A 25,812-nucleotide genomic window follows, 5' to 3' on the forward strand; every position below is an offset into this window, starting at 1 on the left:
GGACGAGATCACAGACTGGAAACATGGGAAGAAGGATTTCTCAGACTCAAAACAAACCTCGAAAGAGTCAACATTGAATTCAGAAACTAAATTCCAGAGAAAACAATCATTAAATTAATCTAATCATATTTATCTATGTCAATTCCCACCATAATCATAACACACGATTCCCACCTTTCATACCTGACAATACCAGATTAAAATTAAAACGAATACAACGTTATAAGATAAAAATAAAGAAAGAGACGATTTTGGAACAGCACACTAGCTCAAACCCGAGTCCAAACAATGGTTCGTTCCCTTTTTGCAGGCCTCCTAGCGCCTATATCTCGTTGTTTGGCTAATTCTTTGGTCAATAAACTTCGAATCTACCACAATGCGACCCTAGAAGAAGATGATGACGTGGTAGTGCTCTGCGCAGAAGAAGAGGGAGCAATCAATGTCGATAGAACGATAGATGAGGAGAGGACAACAGTGGAAGAAAGGGCAGAAGAAAGCGTTGCCGTTGAGACCGTACCGTTTGAAGGACTTGGGGAGCTAGAAATATGAGCCGTTGGTGGTGAGACTGGAATCCTACTTGTCGTTGTAAGGATTTGGATGAATGTAGTAGTTGTAGTTATTGTGGAGAGGATCAGACCAGTTGAACAAATTCCATTTGATGGAGTTATGGAGGGTTGGGGAATAGTAAGAACCTCTGTGCAGTGTTTGCATGGAGGCTTGGAGGAAGCCGTAGGTGTAAACGATGGATCAAAAATTGTTGAGGCAGTTGTGATGGTGACAGGGGTGGAAGTCACAGCTGGAGGAGTGAATTGGCCGACTAGACATGAGCAAGCAGATGAGAGAGCACCTGGTGCAGTGTCACATTCAGAGACGCAGGCTGGGAGGGAAATTGGAATCGTGTGAACACTTGCTGTATAGGTAGCGCAGAATGAAGTCACGGCTGAGGATTCTAGCATTTGTTTGAGGCATGGATCGTATTGACATGTTGACGAGGGCGAGGTTGTAGTTGCTGGAATAGGCGTGACTGTTGAAGTTATGACAGACCCGGGAATTGTGGTAACGAAGGTAGAGCCTGGAACAGTGGTTTGAACAATTTCACCAGTCTTAGTGATTGTTAGCGTGCTTGCCGAAATAGTTTTCGTTATCGTTGTAGCTGTTACAACAGTGGTGTAGATACTCGATGTATACGTCACGTATAGGGTTGATGGTGGATACGTGGAAGTTACAATGTGTCCAGATTCTGTGAAGGTGATTGTAGAGACAGGACGAGTTGTTTTGACTACGGTTCCTGTCTGAGTTACCGTGATGGTCAAATCGCAAGGAATGACAGTGGTTTCAGTAGTTGGTGGGATAGTCTTCGTGATAACAATGACTGATCCAGGAATGCTTGAAGTGATGATCGTGTCAGGTATAGTGGTTATGATGGTAGATCCAGGTACTAGAATTGAGTTGGTCAGATCTTATGATAAAACGGGTGTGAAGGATCAAGGAAATCATTTACCAGTCGTAATTATTGGAGTTCCAACTATTGATGTGACAGTCTGGGCAGGAGGCTGACTAGGTGTGATAGTAGTGGTTATGACAACGACAGTTCCTGAAGTTGTGATAGTTTTAGTGATCGTTTCGCAAGGTATAGTGCTCTGCGGTAGAGGTTGACTTGGTGTGATAGTACTGGTGACAAGTATCTCAGAGCCAGATATTGTAGTCGTCTTGACGGTGGTTTCGGGTGGGGCAGTAGTGGAAGGGGTATAAATGACGATCGGTGAAGATGGTACTCCTGGTGGACCCGTGCTTGGATTGGGAGTCGTATTTGCTGGAGGGGTTACTTCATGACTGATAGTTTTTGTGATAGTGACAGTTTGAACAGGAGTAGTCGTGATTGTGGTGTAGGAGGTGACAACTGGTGGACAATCGGAAGGTGGGCAGATACAAGTCTCACCAACCCATGATCCGCCTGCAACCGGCTTACTTAGAGACGATCCGGATAGTGCGAGCACTGCTAGAGTAGCCAAGTTTCGACTTCGAAACATGTTAACAGCGTAGAATATTATAAGATAGTGTTGGTACGCAAAAGATATCGATGTGAAGCAACGAGAACAACGGACGAAGGAGTGAAGACCGTCTTGATCGAAAAGAATAAGTAAATGAATGTATGTGATGATGAGATGACCTTACTGATTAGAATATTCAGAGAAAGAGAAAGTACTCTCTTATAAAATGTTGCAAAACACCAAACCAAGGGTGATATGTTGGGACATTGGAGACAGAGGAAAGAAATTTTCGATCGATATATTGTATCGCCTTGCAGGTACTCAAAAAATTGAAAATAAGGGAGTAGATTATTGTACAACTGGAAAGATACAAATATCTGGTACATTCAGGTAAGGTTAATACGTTCATGAGGGGGGCTTTGCAAGGTGGGTTTGTCACCAAGTAAGGGATGAGATCTGTTCAAGTAACCAACGCATCGAAGCTATCAGAGAACAGCAGAAGCAGAGCAAGGACATTTCCAAGAATCTCCTTTTGTCCTCAGTGTTGTTGCAGCAATAGATGATTAAAGGGGATGTAGTCAAATTCCCAGAACTTGCTGGATTTGTTGTGTGAAAGAAATTTGCTTGCAAGCAGCAGTCAAATTGTAGATCAGCGGGTATACAGAGCTGTAAGATTTTGACGAGGTGATAGAATATTTAAGGAACCAGAGCATACTTTGAGAGATTCCGATATTATTGAGAGCATACATAAATAATCCTATGTTCCCAGTGAAAGAAAGTGAAGTTGTTCCCAGGGGGAGGAAAAGAGGGGCAAATTCCATGATGGAAGGATATTGAACCCGTCTAATAAAGGGATGATTAGTCGAATACCTGTAAATCGACTTGACATATGGAACGGGGAAAGGAAAGGAAAGTTGGGCCAGGGAAGACGGATTGGTAAGACTCCGCTGGATCACTACCGTGGAGGTTTTTCGCTTCGCTCTTGTTAGGTTGGCTAAAGAAACGAAGGGGGCGCCATTTAACTTTACTATATAGGTAGAACCAGTGAAGATAGAAAGAATCGCTCTCCCAGAGCGAAGCGATAAAGCCTCCACGGCAGTGGCCCAGCAGAGCATCATTATTGGACTTTGAACATCTATTGCCGTATATATCATGTCAGTAATTGGAATGAGAAAGGGGTGACATTGGAAGTGAGGTTAACAATATTTACCTGTGAGGTTTGTTTGTAGTGACAATGAAGGGAGTGACGATTAGATATTTTTGGTTGCTCAGTCAGCTTACTTACTAGTACCTTGAAGGCTACCCAATCACTAAAAATGTCTAACCGTAATTTAGCCGGGAAGTTGGATCTCCATCATAATCAACTTTCTTATCGAAACATCCTTCTCCCTCCAAAAAGTTAAGAAATGCTTTCTTTGAATAATTTTATCAACATCACCTTGCTTTCGCAAAGACAATCCAAATCCAGTACATTTGTCGCGTAACTGGATATTAGCGATCTTCCAGAGTTTTGATCCCTAAGATTCGTCTGTCGATGGTTGATTGTAGGTAGTACAGTTGGTGTTGTGTGTGGGATCAATTTATCCCTGAGTCGTTGGAAGATAGACAGGACAGAACATAGAGGGATAGAGAGGGTAGAAACAATGGGCAATTGTTCTTCTTGTCTTGGGCTGGAACGTAATCGGGATTCGTCGGATGAGGTTTGATTTCTCCTGTCACATACAAAATAAAGCAGTCGCTGACAACTTTGCAAATAGGGTGAAGACCAAAGGCTATTATTCGAAAACGATGCACATCCTCATCATTACGGCAGTTTCGGGAACCAAGATTCAAATGCCATTCAAGCAGATCCACAAGAAGTTCAAAGGGAGACAGAGGCCTTGCAAAGGGTCGTAGCGCAAACGTCCAAGTACGTATGCTCCAAACGTTTCTTCCACACCGATACCCCTCAATCCATAAACTGCACATCGTGGAACCAACTGATCGATCGCATTGATGAATTTTCTAACCAACTTTTGTGCCAGTCATCTCGTTGATATCTTCGCCATGGTCCCCCAAAATGTCCCTCGAGCACCTGTTACTATGTACAATGGTCAAGACGCAAGACTGTTGCGGTATCAGGAAGTTCTAGCCAAGATGCCATCACAGGACGGATCGAGCAATACAAAACAAACCCCCGTCGAAAGTACCCACCCAATTTCCGATGGTTGGGCATCGGACGATGAAGATGTGGAGGAAATGAAGAAGTACAAGCCGGTCAAATCAGAAGACGTAGGACCATTATTAGGAGGGTTTGCAGATGCAGAGTCGGCCATGGAGTAGAACATGGATTCGAACTTATACGGGCATCTTTGTGTTCCACGGCGTATTGGAGTTGGGAAGGTCGTTACAATATCCTCATACCACGGCCCATCATGCTGCCGCAATTTCCCAGGAGGAGTATCGGGAATCGACTTCTGACTGGACCAGCTAAGCGTAATTTGACTATGCGTTGTATCATTCAAGCATTTCCTTTGTCAAAAGCGCCTGCCTACTGGTTACTTGATCATGAATCAGAGCCTATCACGTCTCTCTCTCATGCTCTGCAGTCAGGCTGCACAGATATCCATTGAGGATTAGCCACGTTACAATTTACTACTACACTCAAGGTCATTCAGTCTGAAATTCATAAAGGGAAGGGAGGATCCTGTTGAAGATTTTTTTTTCTTTTGGAAAGCGTTTCTCGACTTCTTTCCTTTCTTCTTACCATATATATATTTGTTATCCGTATCTTTATTTCAACCTCTTCATGAAGAAAACTGTTCAGTGATGATAAATTTGCCGACCAGGTGTGTATGGTTGAGAATGCACATTAGGCTAATTGCAATAGGAAAAGTTTTACACAGCATCACAACACATACCTACAGAACGAGACTTCGCTATGTACATATATAGATCGCGACCCACAAGAAGGAACATTCAAGTGGGATTTCTTCATTATCGTAAGGATATTGATCATCATCGACGGCCAAATTCTCCGACAAGTCTTTTGATATGATCGCCTTTTATGATTTCGGATGGTGCCTCAATTCCCCCTCAATTCCCCGAAGTTGAAGGAAGCTTGCATTTAGCTCGCATGCACTAATTTCCCGAGCCGCCCAATTTCTTCATCTAAGCGCCCGGTCAACATCAAATGGCCCCCTCAACATTTGACCAGATTGTCGGTTCCATTAGCAGAATTCAGTCATATCCACAAGTCATTGGCAATTTATTGGCAATTTCAAGGAACTTGTTCAAATGATCGTTTCATCGTTAAGTCGTGAGACTATCTAATTCCAAAACAATTCCTTCATCTGTCTCCAGAGACCAATCATTTCCAATATATCCTTAAATGAAAGACCACTCTTCCGTTCCATCATTTCACTCCATCAAAAGAAAGACAACCCTATGAAAAAAATTCGAAACGCGACAAAATAGTTCGCTAGTTCTGTACTATCGTGTTATGTGGAAAGTTTCACTGAGAAAGGAATTAGCATCAAATATCATCACTCGGACAAGCGATTGGTCTCTTACCTTTCACAAAGCTAAAGCATTCTGCGAGCGTTGCCATTCGAGATTATTGACCTCTTGTTGCAGGTCCCGGATCTTTTCCTCTGACGCCTCGATTGAGTGTTGGCGACTCTTTCCGTTTTCCTTCTTCCATCGAAGTACACGCTCCTGCTCCTTCTGGATACGGCCCCATTTTGTTTCGATCTTCGTGCAAATCTTGCACCTCTCGTGACTCTGGTATGTGGTCATGACCAATTTCATGCCGCAGGTCTCGCCTGTACGGTATTCTTTGGCACAATGTTGTCGAAAGTGGCCCCACTTGTAGTCACCACAGACAAATTGGCACTGATCGAAAAAACACATGTTGATGGGAGCTATGTGTAACCATTCATATTAGTCTTGCTTCTCTACAACACACCATATGAAACGCGACAAGGCTTCATGGCTCAAACTTACTGGTCGAAGTACGGATATGTTATCGGTAGAATGTTTGAGATCAGAGACGACGTCTGATGATGTCTCGAGTGAGGTTGTTATACTGGATGGCGATGACACTTTGAGATCAAGAAAGAGTTGAGAGATCGTTTGTTGGGATGCTTTGTTTGAAGGATGTTGATGATGGTGGTGGTTATTCGACCTTTGGGGAAATCAAGAGGAGTATTTATACACGATTTGGACAGCATTGTTCATGGTCCGGACAACCACGCCGTCACAATCCTCCCAGCCTTGCAGCGTGTTTGTCTACTAGCCCCCTCGAGTTTTCCACGCTTCCATTCGAGCCAACAAACGAAGTGCATATCTGTGTGCCTTTCTCACCAAGACATACATGCAACTAATCACATCCTTGGCTCAATCGCCAGAAGAACTGGCACCTATCGTATTCCTACCCTCTGCCGATGTTTGGCTCAAGTTCCCTCGCTTTCAGTTACCTCTCTCGTCTCGACAGGGTGGACACTTCATCATGTTAGAATTACTGCATTGGTAATCACAGTCCGTTGCAACATCGTGTGTGCCCCCTGCCGAGTGTAGAAGTTTACGCTATGAGAATCACGTTATGAATTTCCTATCCCGTCATTTCCTTGGTTTTACTGATTGCCACAAATCCTCTTCCTGATTACTGGATCATCCGTTCTCTGCTTGCAACGAGAGACCCGCTAGACCCAAGGACGGACCGTAACAACCTTCTTTGTGGAGAGATATCGACCCAAACCTATCACACAATTGCCGGTTGCTTCTTATTCCAAACCAACCGGAGTCTATCACATATGATGGTCGGTCGATCATCATCATTCTCATGAACTGGCTGTGGTAGTAGAACACTATTGGCTATTATCTTTTCTTCTCGTTCTGTCTCTAATCTATATCCTTGATATCAAGACGTTTAATCCAGCATATCTCGCTTTGAGATATTGTCACATGTTGATAACTCCCTGCTTTCTGGCCAGATTCGCATCGAGCCATATCTGCCTGAAAGGGGTGTTTGATAACAGGACATACTTTTACAGTCTGGTGATTGCAAGCCACCTGGAATGCTTGTTCTATTTTCTGCAACGTTTACATGGCCGCAGATTGTGCAGAAGACGGCCTCGATATGCATATTGACTTGAGAGTCCGTTCCGTCTTGCCGAGATCAAGGTGGTCAGAAATCAATGTGTTGTCAGATACGGACGAAGCCTTGAAGCAAAAGATCATCCATACAATGCGTCTGCAAACCAGCATACCCCGATCTGCTTAGCTAGAAGATGTCACAAATTCTCGCCACTCACGGCCTATCTCACACCTACAATGTTTTCGCTAAGCTGTTGGTTAACACGATGCACTGCGCACCTAGCTTGGAGAGAAATGGTCCCAATGAAGGGCTTCGGATGGTCACTGACGTGGCGACCTAGGTTTGGCCGAGCAAGTCGCAACTAGATTACAATATCGAGGTTCTCAAACTACGGCTTTGTCGGGCTGCAATCAGCATTTTCTCAAGGTTACACACCACCTTCTTTGTTTTCTCTCGCATTTTCCCGCCGGAGAATAATTCTGTCATATTCTAGCTAGAGTATGCGGCCTCACTTTTTAATCGCTTCCGGTCTTTAAGCTCATTTTGTCCCCTCCCAAGGGAAGTGGTAACTCGCCGTAAATCCTTCAGATTGCCCCTGAACGGTCATTCGAGGAAAGACCCGATGATGCAGATGATAATCATCTTTCTTGCTTTCTTCATTTTTTGATGGACCATATCAGTATGGTCAGCATTCGAATTGTGAAAGTCGATATTATGGGGCGTCAAGGACAAGGCAATTCAGCGCAATTGTTCGTTGTATCGGTGGCAAATACTAATGCAATGAAGTCATCACACCAACGCTATGTGATTCTAAAGATCGGATGTGCATCTTGGGGGGGCGAAAGATATCTAGTACTTCTGTCGTGTTTGCATGGCAGGTGTCAGCCAGTCCATAGTTAAGCCAGACACACAAACATCACAAACATAGGATGAAAGCTAAGTGGCCGTTTTTCAGTTTGCCTTACTTTACGTTGTACTTGCGTGGGTCAGGGATTCTGTATCTCGACGTTCATATGGTGTTATGCCAATCTTATGTGTCATTTATCATATGATTTCAGGAAGTTTTCTACTGATGAGCAATTTCATCTCTTTATCTGGGGACAGTAAGAGGGAAAGGCATTCCAGTGAGGCAGATTCTATTTGAGGATTATTATATTTGAATGTATCTTATCCATTCCTGGCACACCGATCAGATGAAAACGAGGGGTTGGGAGTCAAAAGCCAGCTGAACTTGTCTAAAGTGATAAAATCAAGCAGATTCTAGGATCATTGAAAGCCCGCTCAGTGTAATTATGCATGATGAGATGATCCAAAGTATGAGTTGTATTGTTTATGGCGAAGGAACTGGCTTGTATCGTTGTTTACGTCTATTGAAGCTTCTGATTTTTTGGCCCCCTTTCCTCACGGACGATAAATTTAACAATGACAACGGCCCCTCAATGGGCCCACAAGCGAGAAATTTAGAGTTCTGCGCCCCCAAGAAAACAATAAGCATCAATAGAACGGGAATCAGCATCGACGACATTCCAGTTCCGACATAGATCAAAACTCTCCAACTCTTCGAAGGTCACAAAATTTGGCGCGCGACGATAAAAGCGCGATGACTACTGACCTTACTTTCGGGACTGAAATGAATCATGTGTTGAATTGGTGATGCGGAATTACAGTAAGGGACGAATCAAACCGACCAATTGGCTTGCTTATGAGAGCTCCAATGAAGTCAATTGGTATTTTATACCGGAAAAAGCTGGGCATGAGGCGAATTGAAGAATTTGATTGGATGGAGCTACGCGGGAGAGGCGGTTCCTGAGTTATTGGCTGTGAGGGGTTCTGTATGGAAGACTCTAGAAAACGCAATTTCATAGGTTAATTAACAAGCTAGTTAATTAAGCAGCGAATGTATGATGTGTGATAGTGCTTACTTGATTGCAAGTAGAATTTTTTGAAGGTGGTCAGATAACTTGCAACGTGCAAAAGGATGCGTGCTTGCTTCTCGAATCAATAGTTGAGTTAGCCTCTTACGCGACCTGTATATCTGTCATGACATGGTGGACCAAGTTTACGAGCTGAGATTCAGAGTGAAAAATGTGTAGAAGTGTGTATGTGAGGTCAGAAATAGATACTAGCAAAGAAATAACATGAGAAAGGGTGTCATTCATTCAACGTGTGCAGCAAGCTACACTGCATATGTTGGTCATCTTTGGGGTCGCTACATGTCGGGTCAAGTCTGCCTTCTTTTGATCTTCACATTTGATGTACGAAGTAATGGAAAGCTAGAACCACGACATCGTAAAGGACGGGCATCCCATGCATGCACTACCACACCACCTTTTGATAACCGTAATATATTCAACACACGTAGGATGTAAGTGTGCGGATCTTGGATGTTCGGGCATGATGTCTTTGACCGATGGATGGACCAATTGATCAAGTAGCCTATGGATAGATAGGTGAGTGAATTATGGACACCTTACATTTGCCAAAATGGAGTTACGGTGCGTTTGCATCGGCGTGATTTGCTTGGTCAACGATTTCTGTATGACTGACTCGCAAGAAAATGGTAAGATTCAGATAGAGAGGTGGGTAGGTAGATACTAGATAGGTGCACATGTATTCCTGCGTCTTGGTATACAAGACCTCGGATCGAGTTGTTACGATGAAAAGTATATCAAACATGTATGTAAATGCGGGACAATTTTGGGTCTACGATACGGTCTAGGAGAGGTAAATATGAGGCGTAAAAAGTTTAGTGAGGAGTCAGCAAGCACCGATTGATCTTAGGGAATGGATAGTTTTGCAAACATAAGCTGCGATACTAAACTCGGGCCGGTACGGAGCCGGTGGCAAGTATGTGGGCTACGGAGATTTTGGTTGGGTGAGGGAGTGGTGGTACCGTGATGGATGGGGTCGAGACCAGACCTTGTGGTCGGGCCTTGGGAAGTTTAAAAGATCTTGACTTGTCGCCTTATAATGATTGATTGATTGATGTTGTGTAGATGTATTGGACGGAGAATAGAGAGAGAGAGAAGGTTGACTGCATGAATAGTGAGGTGAGAGGTCGCTTCCGAAGTGTTGGGCATTTTTGGGATGACGGGGAAGTTGTTGGGAAGGTTCGGATTGAAATCTTGAGGTAGGTGGGTTAGGACAAAAATCGCAAACAAGATCGATGATTACATGACCGATGGAGTGAGCGATTGAAAATTGATTGTACTGTAGTGTACTCGGGTCACTATCATCACAAGAACGCCTTATTCACTGATCGATCTATTGATCATTGTACTATGCATACTAGATTTTATTGAAGTTCGCGATGACCTCAAACGACACAAAAGATTTTGGGTTAGATAAGTGGATTGTCCTGTCATTTGAGATGCATGCCCCATAATGACACGAGTATGATGTACTGTACCTACGTATAGCTTGACAGCATGTACACGCCTCCACCTTACATGAACAGTATGTATGGGGATATGATATACACGTTTTATAGTAGAACATGGTACCTACTTTGTACCTAACAACCCATGATTTGCACGCACGGGGCACGATAGATGATCGGAGATGGAGTTGTTTTGGGAATAGTCCATCAATCGTGTAAGCAGGGCTGATGAAGAGGAGCTGGTTGGTTGTGGTTTGCTGGTGTTGAGGGTGAGTTGGCGGGTCGGCAGGTCGGTCTAGTTTGTAGGGTTGTTAGTTACCGATAAGTTACGCCTTACCTGATATTGCTATATGTGGGGATAGAAGGTGGAAGGAAAATGATTGCGGCTCTAAGAGCGAGGAAGGTCGATTTGTGGGACGCGAAGGGGAGTTGTCATGTGGTTGATTCTTGCTTTTTGGTGTTGCCGGAGGTGTTGATTTTTGGGAGATGAGAGGCTGAGGGACGTGTAGTGTGAAAATAGAAGGTCGTGTTGGGGTCTCAGGAATAAATTTGCGTGTTGAACATGGGTGTGATGGGCGATGACGAGTGGTGGGGATGATCGTTTGCTGTCGCTCTCGAGTAAAGGTTGACATCAATAGCAATTTGAGAGAAGAGGAAGGCTAGCATGATTCAAGGAGGGGGTTACATTTTTGAGGTGATCATCTTTACATATGTATCGTGTTATTGAATGTATGAGGGAGGCAGAGAATGACAACATATTTTGACCTCAAAATAGAATTCAGTTACCTACTTTCTTCCATCAATTAATTTTCACAGCACGCAGATGTGCTTAAGCGGAGGCAAATGAAGGGGCTTGAGCAAGAAAGCTCGGAAACTCGACCAAAGTCGACTTGGTAAGAAATTTACGATTTGAAGATTTCATAATAATGGATATCTCATCGTTTCTTTTAACTTACAAGCAGTTTTACAAGCAAAAAGGTAAGTTGTCGTCCATTGAGTGAAATTGCGCTTGTTTGTTTATCAGAAACGTTCATTCTTTGTCTCGGAATGTCTCAGATGCCGCCGAACCGTGACTGCATCTGCAGCAGCTTGATGAACCCCCGCTATTTCCTGACGACGACGGAATCCCGTTACAATCGACATCCATTCAATTCATTTTCTTCTCAATCAATCACAAATTAGCAGCTGGATATCTTGTTTCATACACAATATCATGGAGTTAGCTTCGCAGAATGATGAAAGAGCTACCGCAATGGAAAATGCGCTACGATACGAGATCAAAAGCGATAACGATATCGGGAAGCTCAGCTTATCGCAGTTTCCCGACGAGTTGATCCTCGAAATCCTATCCTATCTAGACGTCAATGACTTGTTAGTTGCTTCACGGGTAAGTTATGATATTTATCTAATTATTCCAAACCCCTTCAAACTATCATTCCTCATGACGCCGTGAACAATAATTAATGAGTGTGCCCCTAGCTATCTCATCACCTCCGAACCCTCTGCCTCGATCCCCTTCTCCATGCACAGCGTCTCCATGATGCATCCAACGCCCTATCTCGCCGTCTTTCTCATCGAGCTCCTCTTACGGATCTCATGAGTCAAAGAATATACATCACCCGAACTTCACTTGCTGCCCGAAGTCTGGGGAGGAATCTTATCAAGATAAAACTGAATAGGCAGCTTGGGCAAAGACCTTCTATCGAGACATTGGTGGAGAAAAATGTATTGCCGAAAGAATGCTATGGATACGGGAAAGGAAAAGTAGCACCAGGGCTCGTAGGGATCAAGAGAAAGGTGGAGAGGGAAAGGGTTAAAGATGGACTGAGGGCGTGGGTGGAGGGATGGAGGGGGAGGGTGGGAGAAAAAGAGAGAGAGATTGAAGGGACGAGGGAAGGGAAGGTGGAAGTAAGGTGGTTGGTTAGAAGGTTTGCTGGGAGGGATGTAGATAGGGGTGAGGGCGCCGCAGGGAGAGGGACGTGGGGTAAGAAGGTTGAGCGGAGGGAACTTCCGGCGAGGGCGAAGGTTCTGGGGCTGAGGAGATTTTGGGAGAAGGTTGGGAGAGAAGGTGTGGAATATACTGGGAATGGTTTGGGTAATAATTAAGGACTTCTTTTCCAGTATGTGGACTACTCATTTCGAAAGTTTGTATAACACGAATCATAAAGGGCTTTTATCTAGAAGGGCTTGGGACGGCTTTTCTTTGATGCATTTTAATAGGTATCTAATACCTAGAATCGCGCGCTTGACGCTGACTCCTAACAAAAGTTCTGGGTGAGATGACTCCAATGCCTGATGACCTCCCTCGGGCACATAGTATTTCACGCGAGATACATCAACGACGACCAAGCTTCTCAAAGAACCGCTTTGTATGCCAGGAAACATGAATCTTTTAATACTGTAATTCCAATGATAATAGATAGGCAATTCATGATGTAAAGAATACTCACTCCTCCTCAAGGCAGCCACATGTCGAAAAGAAAGATGTGAAATTGACAGAACGGTTATTCTGAGCCCTCATATTCGAGGTAAATGAATGGTTATTTAAAGATGGAGGTTCGATGTAAACCTCAAATTGCCACGGAAACCTATGAACTCTACTAGACAAGTATACCCCAAACACATTGCTAAGACTGTGTTCTAATTCCAAAGTCTTACCATCTCCATTCACATGCTTCAAATCGTATCAGAGGAGACTTTTGCAGTACGGTCTTCGGCATTTGGTCAATCACATCAAGTTACGGCTTGGCCAATGTAGTTGGATAAACTATTGTGATCAAAGTCACCGCAGTGAAGTGGAACTGGAGTAATAGATCAAGAGGAGTTGGGGAATTACTAAAACAATCAACGGACGAGCAAGTATATTTATGTTGCACTCGTTTATACATCCATGGAAGCCTTCTAGTTACATACAGGAGAAAAGACTCGCCATGGAAGGAGATATCGTTGGACAATGAACAGATTACTTTGGAAACGAGTGTAATGTTGCCAGTGTCCGGGACTCAAACACCCTGCTCAAGATTGATTACAAGAACCTTTACGGGAATCTTCTCTACTGGCAATTCATCCCAACCACATCTCTAAGATCGGTCCTCGGCTTGATGTACGGATTCACCGTTCTCCTTTTCAATGTTATTTGCTCAAAGGCATAGGCTAGCCCAATGAGTTTTGCATCTGTAAATCTTGCTCCTAAGAAGCTGAAGCCGAATCTAGATCTGTCGTTAATAATTGGTCGCACTCCGCAAGTCAAACTACTTACGGAATATTAGGCCCTGCAGATACTAATCCATCAGCATCAGATACTATAGGCTGATCAGAAGGCATCGCTCCCATCGGGACCGATATGATAGGCGCGCCAACAACAGCAGCCCAGTTTGAAGAGAATAAAGACGGTAAAACAACAGCGTCAAGTTTATATCGCTCAATTACTCCCAGTAAACCTCCTTCATTGCCCCAGTCTAGGGCTCGTTGGTAAGTACGCCAAAATTCATAATCGGTGTTATTCCAGTTTTGTAGTGCTGCATCCTAAACGTCCGTAGGTTTATTTGGATAGCCCTCTAGTGGGCTAGATTGAGTCCATTCGCGTAGATCGGGTAAGTCTGCTATATTGTGCGGATTGTACACTAGTAAATTTAGATATTTCTCCACAGCTACAACAAAATCTGCTGCAACAATTTGGACCGTCAATAAACCATTATCGATGGATTCTTGTGCAGTTGGAAAATCGGTATTTTCGATAATAACGGCTCCAGCTGATCGTAGAATTGCCAAAGATTTGTTGAAAGCCTCAAGCATTGATCCCGTACTGTTATCTGACATGAGTGAAATTACATTTCGAGGTACGCCCAATCGAGTACCTTTGAGAGCCGAGATGTTACACGCATTGACAAAGTCCATGTTAGCTCCACACGGAATCGCAGAGGTATAGTTATCCAAAGGATCAACACCTGCGATGCTCTGAAGAGCATAAGCGGCATCTTTGACAGTCTTCGTCATCGGCCCTATAGTATCCATGTGTTCGCTGACTGGGACTACAAGATGACGTGATGTCAATCCCACCAGTGTGATATTTTAGTAAGCAGTCAAAATCATGTTCAGAATTGCACATACTTGGCTTTATACCAACAATATTGTTATAATGAGAAGGTGCTATGATCGAACCACTAATTTCCGCACCCAAGCAAACTGTTGCTAATCCCAGTCTTAACAGGTTAGCTTTTGCTTATTAGTAGAATCATCACTTACGTCGCTGCCACCGCGCTACCACTCGAACTACCAGAGGGATCTTGCCGGGGAAGATATGGTCCATATGTTTGTCCACCACGAGCTGACCAGCCGTTACTGATACTGAATGATCTGAAATGGCCCCATTGACTGGGATTCGTCTTTCCTAAGATAATGGCTCCAGCTTCTCGAAGTTTCCTCGCGATGGTTGAATCTGCAGGTACTTTAGCCCCGCTTAGTGCGTGGGATCCAGCAGTATTGTTCATTTTATCGTTTGTGGCGATCTATGGAAGATACTACTGTCAGCTGAAACAGTATAGCAATCACACTATGAAAAGAGGAAAACGTTATTGAAGAATATTTGGTTCGTTTGAGACGAAGAAAGTGTTTATGTTGCAAGGTCCTTCGAACTGAAAAAGAGAACATACTACATCTTTAATCAAAATAGGGATTCCATGCAAAGGACTGAAATATCAGCTTAAAGATGCCACGGCTATTCACTCTCAGAACTCACCCGCGAAGCGTACCCATTGATCGCTCATTATCGAGCATAGAGACAATAAGTATGGCGTCCGGGTTGATTTCGACCACTGCATTCAAGGCATCATTGACGTCGTTGATCCGGGCTGTATAGGCCTATTGAAATGATTAGGGCAGGTTCCAAGCTAATGCATGGGTGCTAAGATGACTTGCGTTGATCAAATCGACACTGGTGAACTCTTTATCCTTGAGACCTTCTGCAAGATCTTCAATACTGGCTTCATTTGGATCTGGAAATGTAGTCCCAGGGAAATTGGTGTTGGTGGTCAAGCTGGAATTGGCACCACTAATGACCAAAGCACATAACAGGATCCTAAAAATCATGTTGATTGAATAATCGGGAAACTCAATCATGAAACTATTAAAGGTATATCTTTCGATATTGTTATGTTTTCTGACATGAAAGATGACATACATCAACACCAAAGTTTGTCCACGTCAGACATTAAGGAAGTCGTAATCCAAGTGATCTAATTGGATGATTTTATCTGGTAACTTCCTTCCTGTTCCAGATATCTCAAATGAATATCATGTAAGATTCCTTTTTCATCTGTCTGGCAAGAGCTTTTCGAAATTTCATTTGATCTGTTACAGGACATAGCGCAAATTGGGCATTTCGCAATGAGCCTAGTTTATTGGGGAACATACTAGCCACACATGATAGAATAAGATCATTCAGAATCTGAATTTCTTCTTATCACATCTCAGGGATTGAGGTTTGGTTGAATCGTTAGAGCTGAATGTAAATCGTGAGTTTTTGAATGTAAAAGGGATGGTACAAGCATTTTGTAGGTAGAGTAAGTGGCGCAAGTGGCTTCACGGCCACTATCATACAGTGTACATGTAATATGTGACAAATTGTTTCAAAGGCACTTTCATATTCAAACTCATTAGAAATAGTTTTCAATTATTGTGCAGATTTTCCAAGTTCCCCTGCTTGTAGTATTGTTTGAAAATGTAGATATGCAGACAATCAAGGAGATATCAGGCTAATGATAGAAAGGATAAATATATCAATTATTCAATAAGTGGCTTGTACACCAACGACAGCTCCAATATATGGTGCCCTTCCCCGGCTGTAGACTTGTAGACTTAATCATTGTACTAAACGGATGCCATGCATATGCATGAAGGTTAAGATAAATTATGCATCAAGTAAGCCGCTTAGCTTTCATATGTTCATAATGTGGCATGGCATCTTTTACCCAAGTCTCCAAGTTCCCCGCCATCTCATTTCCAAACTCCTCTTTCCATTTCTCCACCTCTTCTTCAACAACTAGCCCAGCTGAAGTTTTTCCTTTCAAAATCCCAGAAGAAGATTGCAATGTAGAGCTCATCCTTCTCCAAGCAGACGTCGATTCTCCCCAGTCTTGCTCGGTCGACTCCACGTCCCACGAAAACCTCAATCTCGTAGGATCTGCTCCTATCATTTTCGCATATTTAACCATGATATCGCGGTTCGTCATGACATCGTCAGCATCGAGAACGATTGGCTCCTCTGTACCTTGAGAACGGTACCAATCATACAAATCTCTCGACCATTTCATCGTCCTGTCCAATTTCCAGCATTTCCACTCTTTTCTTGCATAATCTAATCCCTCCACGTCATGACGAGCTCTGAAGAATGAAGGAATAACTAATGCAGGATGACGAATTAAAAACGTTGGCATCCATTCCTTCAAAAATTCATCTGGTAGAAGCGTATCATTGCCGATGGAACGGGTTTGACTGCCAAAAGCTTTTACAGTCCATCCTTCTTCCCCAACTTCTTCATCGTAAATGAATTTCGTTAGCGCAACAGGATTTATGAGCCAAGCCGCATGTTCTTTAACATAAGCGAATTTCCCTTCTGATTCTGCGACAATAGCATGATCACGCAAAGTTTCGAAGCAGGATTGATGAGCTGCCAGAGATTTCTTTCTATCCTCTTGCGTCCAATCTCTCATGTGTGGTGAATCGGCAGTGAAGAGATACTTCCGGGTGTGAAAGCTGTCAAAGAAGAAATATCCATGTTTGGATCTTTCGGTTGTGTAAATGTTTGGTTGATTTTCGAGATTGAGGATTGTAATCAAGAGATTGGAGGCTGTGCGAGGACTGCTCAAGAGGAGGTGATTGCAGCGTTGATTGCTCATGATTGAAAACTTGATGGGTTATCTTGCATTGGAATTTGGGAACTGGGAAGGCTTTTTGGGAGTTGAGATAATATATTCCAAGTTTGATATACACGAGGTAACAGATTATGTTATGTCTCTAACCAGTTAAGCGCGCATTGCATAGTATCGGGTATGTCGGGCACACGTCAGCTGGGTATGAGATACGACGTGCAGCACTAACGAGTCAACCACAGCTATGTGAAACCTTTGAAGATATACCTCTTTCACAGCAAATGTCTTAAATGGCAGTGGGACGCCAAGTCCCCCCCACTGATCTCCAAATTCAAGTCCAACCCTGTGCAGGCAATTGTAAGCTTGGAAAAAGCAACACAAACTTAAATTCATGAATCTGACATGCATATCAACCATGAAAATATTGGGATATTGAAGGTTGCTTGGTTACACAAGGGCCTTGCCGTTCCATCGCTGTTACAGACGCTCCCATTTTGAAATCCTCACGAGTTGTGCTGGAAGTGAATTGTACCGTTTTAAAATCATATCGTTCAATAGTATGCATAGAAAACGATAGTTATTCTGGCCCGTAGTAAGTATGAGTACCAGCCTCCGATTTCTCGGATGCTACAAGGGTTTCTCTACATTTTTCCGTGTGGTTGAGAATCTTTGGGTACCATTTTATATATTTATCTCCTAGTATAGCACTAGCATGCATATCACATCCGGACTTCTTATCGTGATACTGCCACGCTAAAGACAGACCCACCAGCAAGCCCTCCACTAATTCTTGACCACTTGTTCTGAATCACCTGCTCTCTTCCTGAGGTACATGGAGGTTGCATCAAGACATTTTCGCCTAGCCACGAATCAAGGGTTCCTCCCGAGGTCTTACGAAACACATAAGAACATGGTTCCTCCCGCTTTCTGCGGTCTCAGGAACAACTCCGTATGAATCATCATGCAGTATTGTATTACCCCAGCTCGCTATTTTTGGGAAATTTCGGCATTAGCACAGTCCAATTTGATGGACGATTACAGCGAAAAAGATGCCAATGTATCGTCACAGGTATCAGGTATCAGAGCATAGAACTCGAAAAAGACTACCTCCTCGCATGTTTCTAATTGCTTTTGGTAAAAATGTTGTGGAATAAGTGTTGTCTTCCTGATCAGCCCGATGACCAAAATAAGCAAGAATTATGAGACGACGAAAATCCGGGTACTTGCAATGTAATATCACAAGCTCAGGTGCAGGACCTTTAAAGGCATACCTTCTCTCGAAACCACTCCCCAGTACTATGCTAAACAATCAAGTCTATGAAGTAGCCCTGGTATCAAAATGCGCAATGCTGAGATGGTCTCCTAACGGCTGTGCTGAGCCATAGAAGGTCATTTATCGCAAATTATATCATAATGCTGTAAGATTGAGATGTTTATCACAGAAGTGAAAAGTAGATTGGTTGATATTTGTCAATGAGATCTGATTCGCGCTATTGCAACAGCTGAAAGGCTAGGCTGGTGCAAGTAGCGCTGAACTTCGTTATGAAAGAGCACATCCTTCGATTCTCCATAAGTTGACCATTAGCCGTCACGTCTCGTACAAGACCTTTCAGACGGCGACAGCAAAGTAACACGTAAATGAATCGTTGTAAAGAGTAGAATGAAGTTGACTTACTTTCTTCCTTCATCGCATAGGGAAAAATGCAGGAGATCTTGCGTTGTGCTTCTGTCTCTTTTGTGATTATCCTGCCTTTAGCTTCGACGAGATTAAACAGTGACGTGAATCCTTCAGACTATACTTAAATCTGTGTATACAACGACCTCGGGAGATATTGTTATCGTGATTTTCATCGCCAAATGGCTCTCAGAAGTCTGATCGCGACCATTGCGCTTGATTAAAACATGGTATTTGAGATCAGAGATGGCAGCTCAAGGGTACTGCGGTGAAATATCTTCGATTTGTTCGGCAACGGGCATAGAGTTGAGTTCGCCATCGTGATTGTTGTTGGTTTTGTCGTCGGCGGGCATCACGTGGTGTCTATGTATTGTATGCTATGACCTCGCCACGGTCATGGCTCGAATCGACCGCCCTATCTCTGCTTACCTACCGAGCCTACTAGGTGCATGGAACTTCTCCGTTCTTGATGAAACAAAACTTCTGGTCCGTTTAATGTTCAAAATCAAATCTTACACCCTATATTTCGTAGAGACCAGATATGAGCCTCGAGAAATTGGCACGGTAAATCACAGATTTATTCGCAAAGGCTACACTGATACCCTCGAACTGTAAATGCTCAGGATCTCATGCAGTCACGGGATATGGCCTCTTCGACCCCAACTTCTAACAAGACAACAGCTACATCAGTAAAGCTACGTAGTTGTGTAATATGCAGAAGTCGAAAAGTTCGTTGTGATAAGTTGTCGCCGTGTTCTAATTGCCGGAGAGCAAATATCCCATGCGTACTCCCCTCAACTGATCGACCGCCTCGCTGGGCCCGCCGGCTCGAGCGCGCTGGTAACTCGGTAGCAGAGTCAAATGGCGCAAAGCCAGGACAAGAAGCTAGTTCCAAGGGAGATTCGGTTATTGAGAGACTTCATAATCTTGAGAATTTAGTAAAGGAGCTAAGGGGCCAATTGGAGCACGCCAATGCCACAGCAGTGCATTCCAATGATGATGGGTTGCTTGGGCTTGGTGGTTCTGATGGTTCATCTCTCGATCTAAATCATGATCTAAACAGCTCCAAAGATAACCTCTCTGGTGAACATACTTCTGATGTGCAGAAAGAATTCGGTAGGCTAGTTCTAAAGGATGTCAACCGGAGTCGTTACATAAGTAGTGGTTTCTGGGCCCGCATGAATGATGAGGTAGGTTGTTAAAGTTCTCCTATAATTTCCGCTCTATACATTGATGAGTTACTATCATTGACGCAAGAGTAGATTGAGGGATTACAAATGGAGACTCGAGGTGCTATCGACGCTGATTCTGATATATCTTCAAACAATGAAGATGTACCCAAGATGGTATCCACATTGGAGCACGAGCGAACTCCATCGGAGCGGCATGGTTTTTTATTCAAACACAATCTAAACTTTTCTGATTCCGACCTCTCTAAGTTGCGCCCATTGCCGTCACAGATACCTTTCCTGCTGAACGTATACTGTGAAAACATCCACGTATTCATGCGAATTGTAGATATGCCGGCCATCACCGACATGATTCGTGAGTTACGTGGAAACAAGGGCAAGGGACTCACGCCAGCAAATGAAGCTTTAATGTTTTCCATCTATTATGCTACAGTAACCTCGATGGAAGAAGATGAGGTAAGCGTTTCCTAGTCCAGGGAAGCTTTGTCTCAATTATTGTGCTCACGACACTATCTTACTCCTAGGTCATAAGCAACTTTGGCTGTACAAAATCGGAGTTAAGTTTCAAATATCGACTGGGTCTGGAAAATTCACTTGCAAAAGCTGATTTCCTCAGTGAGCCTGATATAACTCTTGTCAAAGCCCTGCTCATCTTTCTTTTTCTGGTTCGGCGTCATGAGAGTCCTAGATTTGTCTGGATGATGACTGGTCTGGTCATAAGGATGGCTCAAGCTTTAGGTCTTCACCGGGATGGTTCTCACTTTCCTAACCTTACTCCCTATGAGATTGAAACTCGTAGGAGAGTATGGTGGACGGTGTGTTTGCTAGATTTGCGAGCATCCGAGGATCAAGGTACGGAACTGAGTACTACTGGTAATAGTGTTGACACAAAGTTTCCACTCAATATTAATGATGCCGACCTCAATCCTCATACAAAGGATATGCCACCAGCGCGTTCATGTGTAACCGACATGACCCTTACTGTTGTTTCAGCCGAGATGTGTGATGTTATGAGACGGTTGATGGCTTCAAGCATCGGAGAAAGTCCGTCAAGTCCCGAAATTCAAAGCCGATTGTTACATGAACTTTACGGGACAGTCGACAAACACTTTCTTCAATTCAACATGGGGAGTAAGACCATTGCATCCTGGTGTCTATCAACTTTGACACGCATGGTTGTGTCCAAAATGAATCTTATTCTTAACCTTCCGGTGCTCTTCTCCTCTCCCAGCGAGAACCATTCGGAGAAGGTTCGAACAAAACTCCTAATATCTGCCATTGAAGTAGCCGAGTACAACCATGCCCTTAACTCCGAGAAGGCTTGTCAAAATTGGAATTGGCTATTTCAAACTTGTACGCATTGGCATGCAATCGTATACCTCTTAATAGAAACTTCTCGACGCCAATGGTCCCCCATTATCGAGCGAGCTTGGGTCGCTCTTCATAGCAAATGGTTGATTCCTCGGCAATTAACCAATACCTCGGAAAGAGACGAGAACTCGCGCATCTGGGTCCCGTTACGGAAACTTATGGCTAAGACGCGTAAACATCGAACAGCTGAGCTACAACGTCTGCGAGAGAATTCATGGTCAGCAATTGAACTAGAGAGGGAAGACGAAAAAATACCGCTTCCAGCCAGTCCAGTACCGTCTTATGATGGAAAGTCCGATAATGTCTTTCGCGAGCGTTGGCGTCAGCTGGTTGCAATACCTCTAGAGATTGAGGATCAGAGACGGCCTGCTGAGATGTATACCCCAGAATCAACTGCTAGCGGCCCACCTACAACTCAACGGAGCCTTGATTCCACATTGGTGTACGAACACAACGACTCTTCCTCGAATCTGTACATTGACAATAGCAAATTTTCCGGTCAAGAATCATCAAATCTGTATGACCAGTCAGTAAATCCTCAAAGTCAAACAGGAATAGAGCAATCTTCATATCTATCACACGACGGGGTTGATCCCACCTCGAGTGGGTGGTATGGCCCCAGTCTAAATGTAAAGCCAAATGATATGACACCTCCATGGAGCGAAATTGACCCCTCAGCCGGCATGTTTGCAGATATAGATGTCAACATGGATCTTGACATGGACGTGAATTGGTATGAATGGATTGAATCGGCGCAGGTCATGGATCTTCCACTTTAAGATAAGATGAAGAGGTACTCTTTTCTTTAAGTCCATATCGGTTCTGAGAATCGGGATTATTTTCGGTCTTATCCTTCTCTGAAGAGCTTTAGTTGGATTATGGAATAATGGCTAGGAGTTATATAGAATACATATTTATTTGACTGCTCTACTCGGACTTTACCCAATACTGATATCCATCAAAAACATTACTATAACAAGACAAAACATACTAGCCCAATACTACCCTTCACTCGACTCAAACCCCCAAATCCTAGCTCGCGTTTTTCTCGGTCCCAAACACACTCTCCAATAACCAATCTCCCATCCACACCCGCCCACCACCTTTCCTACTGCTCCATACCCAAACTAAACCCCCTCAATCTATGCACTCGAGGCACTCTCTCAAAAATAAGCACTTTTCCCCATCCATTCAATCCATCCAATCCAATCCCCAAATTCCCAGGGTTGCGCATCCTTCACGCTTACTCTCCCAGCACGCCAAGATCACGTGTCGTTCTCGCCAACCGAGTGTGGGGGGCTGCGCGAGCCAAAAAGCGCGAGAAAATGCCGAGCAAGTGACGAGAAATGAACGAAATGATGTATCAGATATGGGATTTACGAGATGGGGTTTTCTATAAAGGCGCTGTTGTCGCTGCGATTTGGGGGTAGGAAAATTATCAGTTCAGTCACAGTTTTCTATTTACTACTTATTTACTACCTACTTACTTACTTTTGAGTTGCGTACTTGGTATCCGAGTTAAATCGTACATACATCTGCAATTCCACTTCTTTCCACTTTCGCTTTTTTGAGATAAAGATTGAGGTCCACCAGTCTAAGCGATTACCCCTTTGAGCTATTCTCATTCTCAACTCCGCAAGTTGTGTATTGTATTTATTGCGAGGCATCAAACTTCACTGTCAAAATGTCTACAGTGGATAAACCATGCAATGAATGCATCAAGGTACATCAAATCCCCCACGTCATCTCTCCCAAGACGCTAGCTAATTCACCCCAAGGGAACCATCCACGCCGGCCTCCCCATCGGCGACTACCAAACCATCCACGGTCTCCGCACCTACATCGTCGGTAACCCTTCCACCTCCCGCGCAACAATCGTACTCTACACCGATATATTCGGGCACCTCCTCCCCAACAATCTTCTTCTCGCCGACGCTTTTGCCGCCTCTGGAGAATATCTCGTCTACGTGCCTGATTTTTTCGAAGGCGATCCCGTTGCGCTTAAAGTGGCCGATTTGTTAATTCCCGTGGATGCCAGTAAACAGGGGACGCTTGGTAAATATACGGGGATCTTGGCTAGTGCGCCGAGTTTCTTGATGTGGATGGGTCGACATAAAGAAGCGAAATGTAGCGCGGTTTGTAATGGATTTTTGGAGAAGTTGAGAATGGAGACGAAGGGAGAGAGGAAGATTGGTATGGTGGGGTATTGTTGGGGAGGTCGATATGCTATTCGTGCTGGGCTGGAATCGAATATGATTTCGATTGATGGGATTAAGAAACCATTAATAGATGCGGTCGTTGCGTTACATCCAAGCAATCTGGTGTTTCCTAGAGATGTGGAGGGATTGGTTGTACCAATCAGTTATGGGTGGGGAGAAAATGATGTAGCGGTTTCGATTAAGTCGAAGGGAATTATTGAGGAAATTCATCAGAAAGAGAGGGAGAAGGGGAGGAAGGTACCGGAAATGGAACACAGGGTTTATAAACCTGGAAGACATGGGTTCGCGGTCAGAGGGAATCCAGATGATCCACTGGAAAGAGCGTGTCTGGAGGACTCGATGAAGCAAGGTTTGGAGTGGATGGGAAAGTGGCTTTGATTTGGGCTGAGAGATATTTGGAGTTTTTGGGAATTGTTTCTTGGAGAATGTCATCAATTGATTTGATATCTGAATACCCTTCTGCAACTTGTTTGCTCTTGCGATTGTGATTGATCTCGATATGCAATGACGATCGGCTTTGTAAGAGCGAAATTCTTCGCTTCCTCAAGGGGAAAAGTGGAGTGATGAGAAGGCGGGCAGATCAATGTTTGCTCGACGACAATGAATCGAGGGACCCATCCATAAATATGGACCGAAAGTGTAAACGGATTGCAAAGAATTTGCTGGAAACCATCTTGGTTAATAATCGTGGGACAATGAGCATTTGATTGAACTTCGTATATCTCGGCCTTAGCACTTGCTAAACATAAACTGCATGTTATGTATATTAATCCCACTTCACTTCGACATATCAACAGGGCTATATCAAGATTAAAACTGAACGTATTCAATTTTACATCCTCATAATTGAGGAGCAGATATCCTGCTTTATTAAATAGGGTATAATCACACGATATCGAACTTCCTTTTTGCCAGCCTCCGTATTAGTACAAATCCAGATTTAATGATCATCTTAACCTGAATCCATCCCAATCATCCTCATCGTCATCGTCGTCGTCGTCGTCGTCGCCTTCCGATACATCATTGGCTGCAGATTCTTCTGTTGGTATTGGTACCGTTGCGATCGCTTCCTTTTCTTTCGACCTCAAAGCTTCTCGTTTCTCTCTGAGCCGCTTCACTCTCTGGTCTAAGCTTTCCATTTCCTCAAATTCTTCTTGCAACTTTCTACTTGCATCCTCTTTATCTCCCTCTACCTCAGCTTCGAGCTTCTCCTTTCTCCGCGCCTTCTCTTCTTCGGCTGTTCGAGCTTCTACTTCCGCGGTAGTCATTGCCGGTGCAAATATGACAGCCTCTGATTCGACTTCTATTGGAACATCCGCAGCGGCAATATCTGCTTCGAATGCAGCCCATTCGTCTTCATCCACATTAGCTTGTTTGTTTGGAGGCGGTGATTTGGTTGGTTTCGCTGGCGTTGCAGGACGAGAAGGAATTTGCAAATCATGAGGTATCGCGGATTTTGAAGGCGATTCGGATCTTTCTTTTAATGAGTCCTCTGCTGGAACAAAAAATCCTTCCAAAGCAGTAGGTGTAGCTTTACTACGCTTTTTTAAGGTGCCATAGTCCATATCCATATCCTCATCTTCATCGTCCAATTTCCTCTTTTTACTATTTCCCTCGTTGCTGTTTGTGTCCGCTGTCGCATTGCGTTCACGTTCTGCTTCTTGTTGTTTTGAGAGTCGTAAAATATGCCCTGGTGATCGTAAATGTCCTTCCCATAATGATTCACTCTTCATTTGTAAATGACAGACGAGGCACATTAGATTACCGGCAGTTGAATAACCAGCATGTTTATGTTGTATGCGACGAGCAACTCGCTCATTCTTGAGAAGCGATCGAACATCTGCCATGATTATTTGACGATTTTGGTAGGAATTGCTGAATCATATGAGGAAGAATTGGCGGTATTCAAAGATAGAGTGGTCTATTATGTACTGGCTATTATACTCGAGCTTGGATATTCTTGAACTATATTGTGATCAAGAGGTGAGGATACCTGTAAGTTCAATGGTGCATTTGTCGAGGCTGAAGCTCCTTAAGATTT

The 25,812-nt window shown here is 43.7% G+C and overlaps 9 protein-coding genes across 9 annotated transcripts; 4 read left to right on the forward strand and 5 right to left on the reverse strand.

The window, feature by feature from the left end:
- Positions 1-368: 368 nt before the first annotated feature.
- Positions 369-2,030, reverse strand: EAE98_009426 (uncharacterized protein; the record flags this gene model as incomplete). Its single annotated transcript, XM_038957047.1, has 2 exons — positions 369-1,438; positions 1,502-2,030. The coding sequence occupies 2 exons, from the start codon at positions 2,028-2,030 to the stop codon at positions 369-371; spliced, it is 1,599 nt and encodes a 532-aa protein (XP_038806520.1).
- Positions 2,031-3,634: 1,604 nt separating this feature from the next.
- On the forward strand, positions 3,635-4,313 carry EAE98_009427 (uncharacterized protein; the record flags this gene model as incomplete). The annotated part of the gene is made up of 3 exons (XM_038957048.1): positions 3,635-3,691; positions 3,749-3,900; positions 4,016-4,313. 3 exons carry the CDS (start codon positions 3,635-3,637, stop codon positions 4,311-4,313), a joined length of 507 nt encoding a protein of 168 aa, XP_038806521.1.
- Positions 4,314-5,254: 941 nt separating this feature from the next.
- Positions 5,255-6,129, reverse strand: EAE98_009428 (uncharacterized protein). Its single transcript, XM_038957049.1, has 3 exons — positions 5,976-6,129; positions 5,544-5,893; positions 5,255-5,487 (listed from the first exon to the last, which is right to left on the reverse strand). Exon 2 carries the CDS (start codon positions 5,880-5,882, stop codon positions 5,547-5,549), a length of 336 nt encoding a protein of 111 aa, XP_038806522.1. The 5' UTR covers positions 5,883-5,893; positions 5,976-6,129; the 3' UTR covers positions 5,255-5,487; positions 5,544-5,546.
- A 5,531-nt stretch (positions 6,130-11,660) lies between these two features.
- On the forward strand, positions 11,661-12,553 carry EAE98_009429 (uncharacterized protein; the record flags this gene model as incomplete). Its single annotated transcript, XM_038957050.1, has 2 exons — positions 11,661-11,834; positions 11,927-12,553. 2 exons carry the CDS (start codon positions 11,661-11,663, stop codon positions 12,551-12,553), a joined length of 801 nt encoding a protein of 266 aa, XP_038806523.1.
- Positions 12,554-13,499: 946 nt separating this feature from the next.
- EAE98_009430 (uncharacterized protein) lies at positions 13,500-15,535 on the reverse strand (the record flags this gene model as incomplete). Its single annotated transcript, XM_038957051.1, has 7 exons — positions 13,500-13,656; positions 13,707-14,478; positions 14,558-14,649; positions 14,693-14,955; positions 15,100-15,136; positions 15,186-15,307; positions 15,365-15,535. The coding sequence occupies 6 exons, from the start codon at positions 15,533-15,535 to the stop codon at positions 13,973-13,975; spliced, it is 1,191 nt and encodes a 396-aa protein (XP_038806524.1). The 3' UTR covers positions 13,500-13,656; positions 13,707-13,972.
- Positions 15,536-16,362: 827 nt separating this feature from the next.
- EAE98_009431 (uncharacterized protein) lies at positions 16,363-17,343 on the reverse strand (the record flags this gene model as incomplete). The annotated part of the gene is made up of 1 exon (XM_038957052.1): positions 16,363-17,343. The coding sequence occupies one exon, from the start codon at positions 17,341-17,343 to the stop codon at positions 16,363-16,365; it is 981 nt and encodes a 326-aa protein (XP_038806525.1).
- Positions 17,344-19,620: 2,277 nt separating this feature from the next.
- EAE98_009432 (uncharacterized protein) lies at positions 19,621-22,331 on the forward strand (the record flags this gene model as incomplete). The annotated part of the gene is made up of 3 exons (XM_038957053.1): positions 19,621-20,181; positions 20,254-20,637; positions 20,706-22,331. The coding sequence occupies 3 exons, from the start codon at positions 19,621-19,623 to the stop codon at positions 22,329-22,331; spliced, it is 2,571 nt and encodes an 856-aa protein (XP_038806526.1).
- Positions 22,332-23,236: 905 nt separating this feature from the next.
- EAE98_009433 (uncharacterized protein) lies at positions 23,237-24,149 on the forward strand (the record flags this gene model as incomplete). The annotated part of the gene is made up of 2 exons (XM_038957054.1): positions 23,237-23,275; positions 23,331-24,149. 2 exons carry the CDS (start codon positions 23,237-23,239, stop codon positions 24,147-24,149), a joined length of 858 nt encoding a protein of 285 aa, XP_038806527.1.
- A 569-nt stretch (positions 24,150-24,718) lies between these two features.
- Positions 24,719-25,618, reverse strand: EAE98_009434 (uncharacterized protein; the record flags this gene model as incomplete). The annotated part of the gene is made up of 1 exon (XM_038957055.1): positions 24,719-25,618. One exon carries the CDS (start codon positions 25,616-25,618, stop codon positions 24,719-24,721), a length of 900 nt encoding a protein of 299 aa, XP_038806528.1.
- Between the last annotated feature and the right edge of the window lie 194 nt (positions 25,619-25,812).

Source organism: Botrytis deweyae (genome assembly GCF_014898535.1).
Source record: "Botrytis deweyae strain B1 chromosome Unknown BDEW_028, whole genome shotgun sequence".
In the NCBI taxonomy this organism is placed as follows: domain Eukaryota; kingdom Fungi; phylum Ascomycota; class Leotiomycetes; order Helotiales; family Sclerotiniaceae; genus Botrytis; species Botrytis deweyae.

Excerpts from the sequence above, each read along its gene's own strand:
- EAE98_009428 (XM_038957049.1), bottom strand. The coding sequence starts at position 5,882 with ATGTGTTTTTTCGATCAGTGCCAATTTGTCTGTGGTGACTACAAGTGG.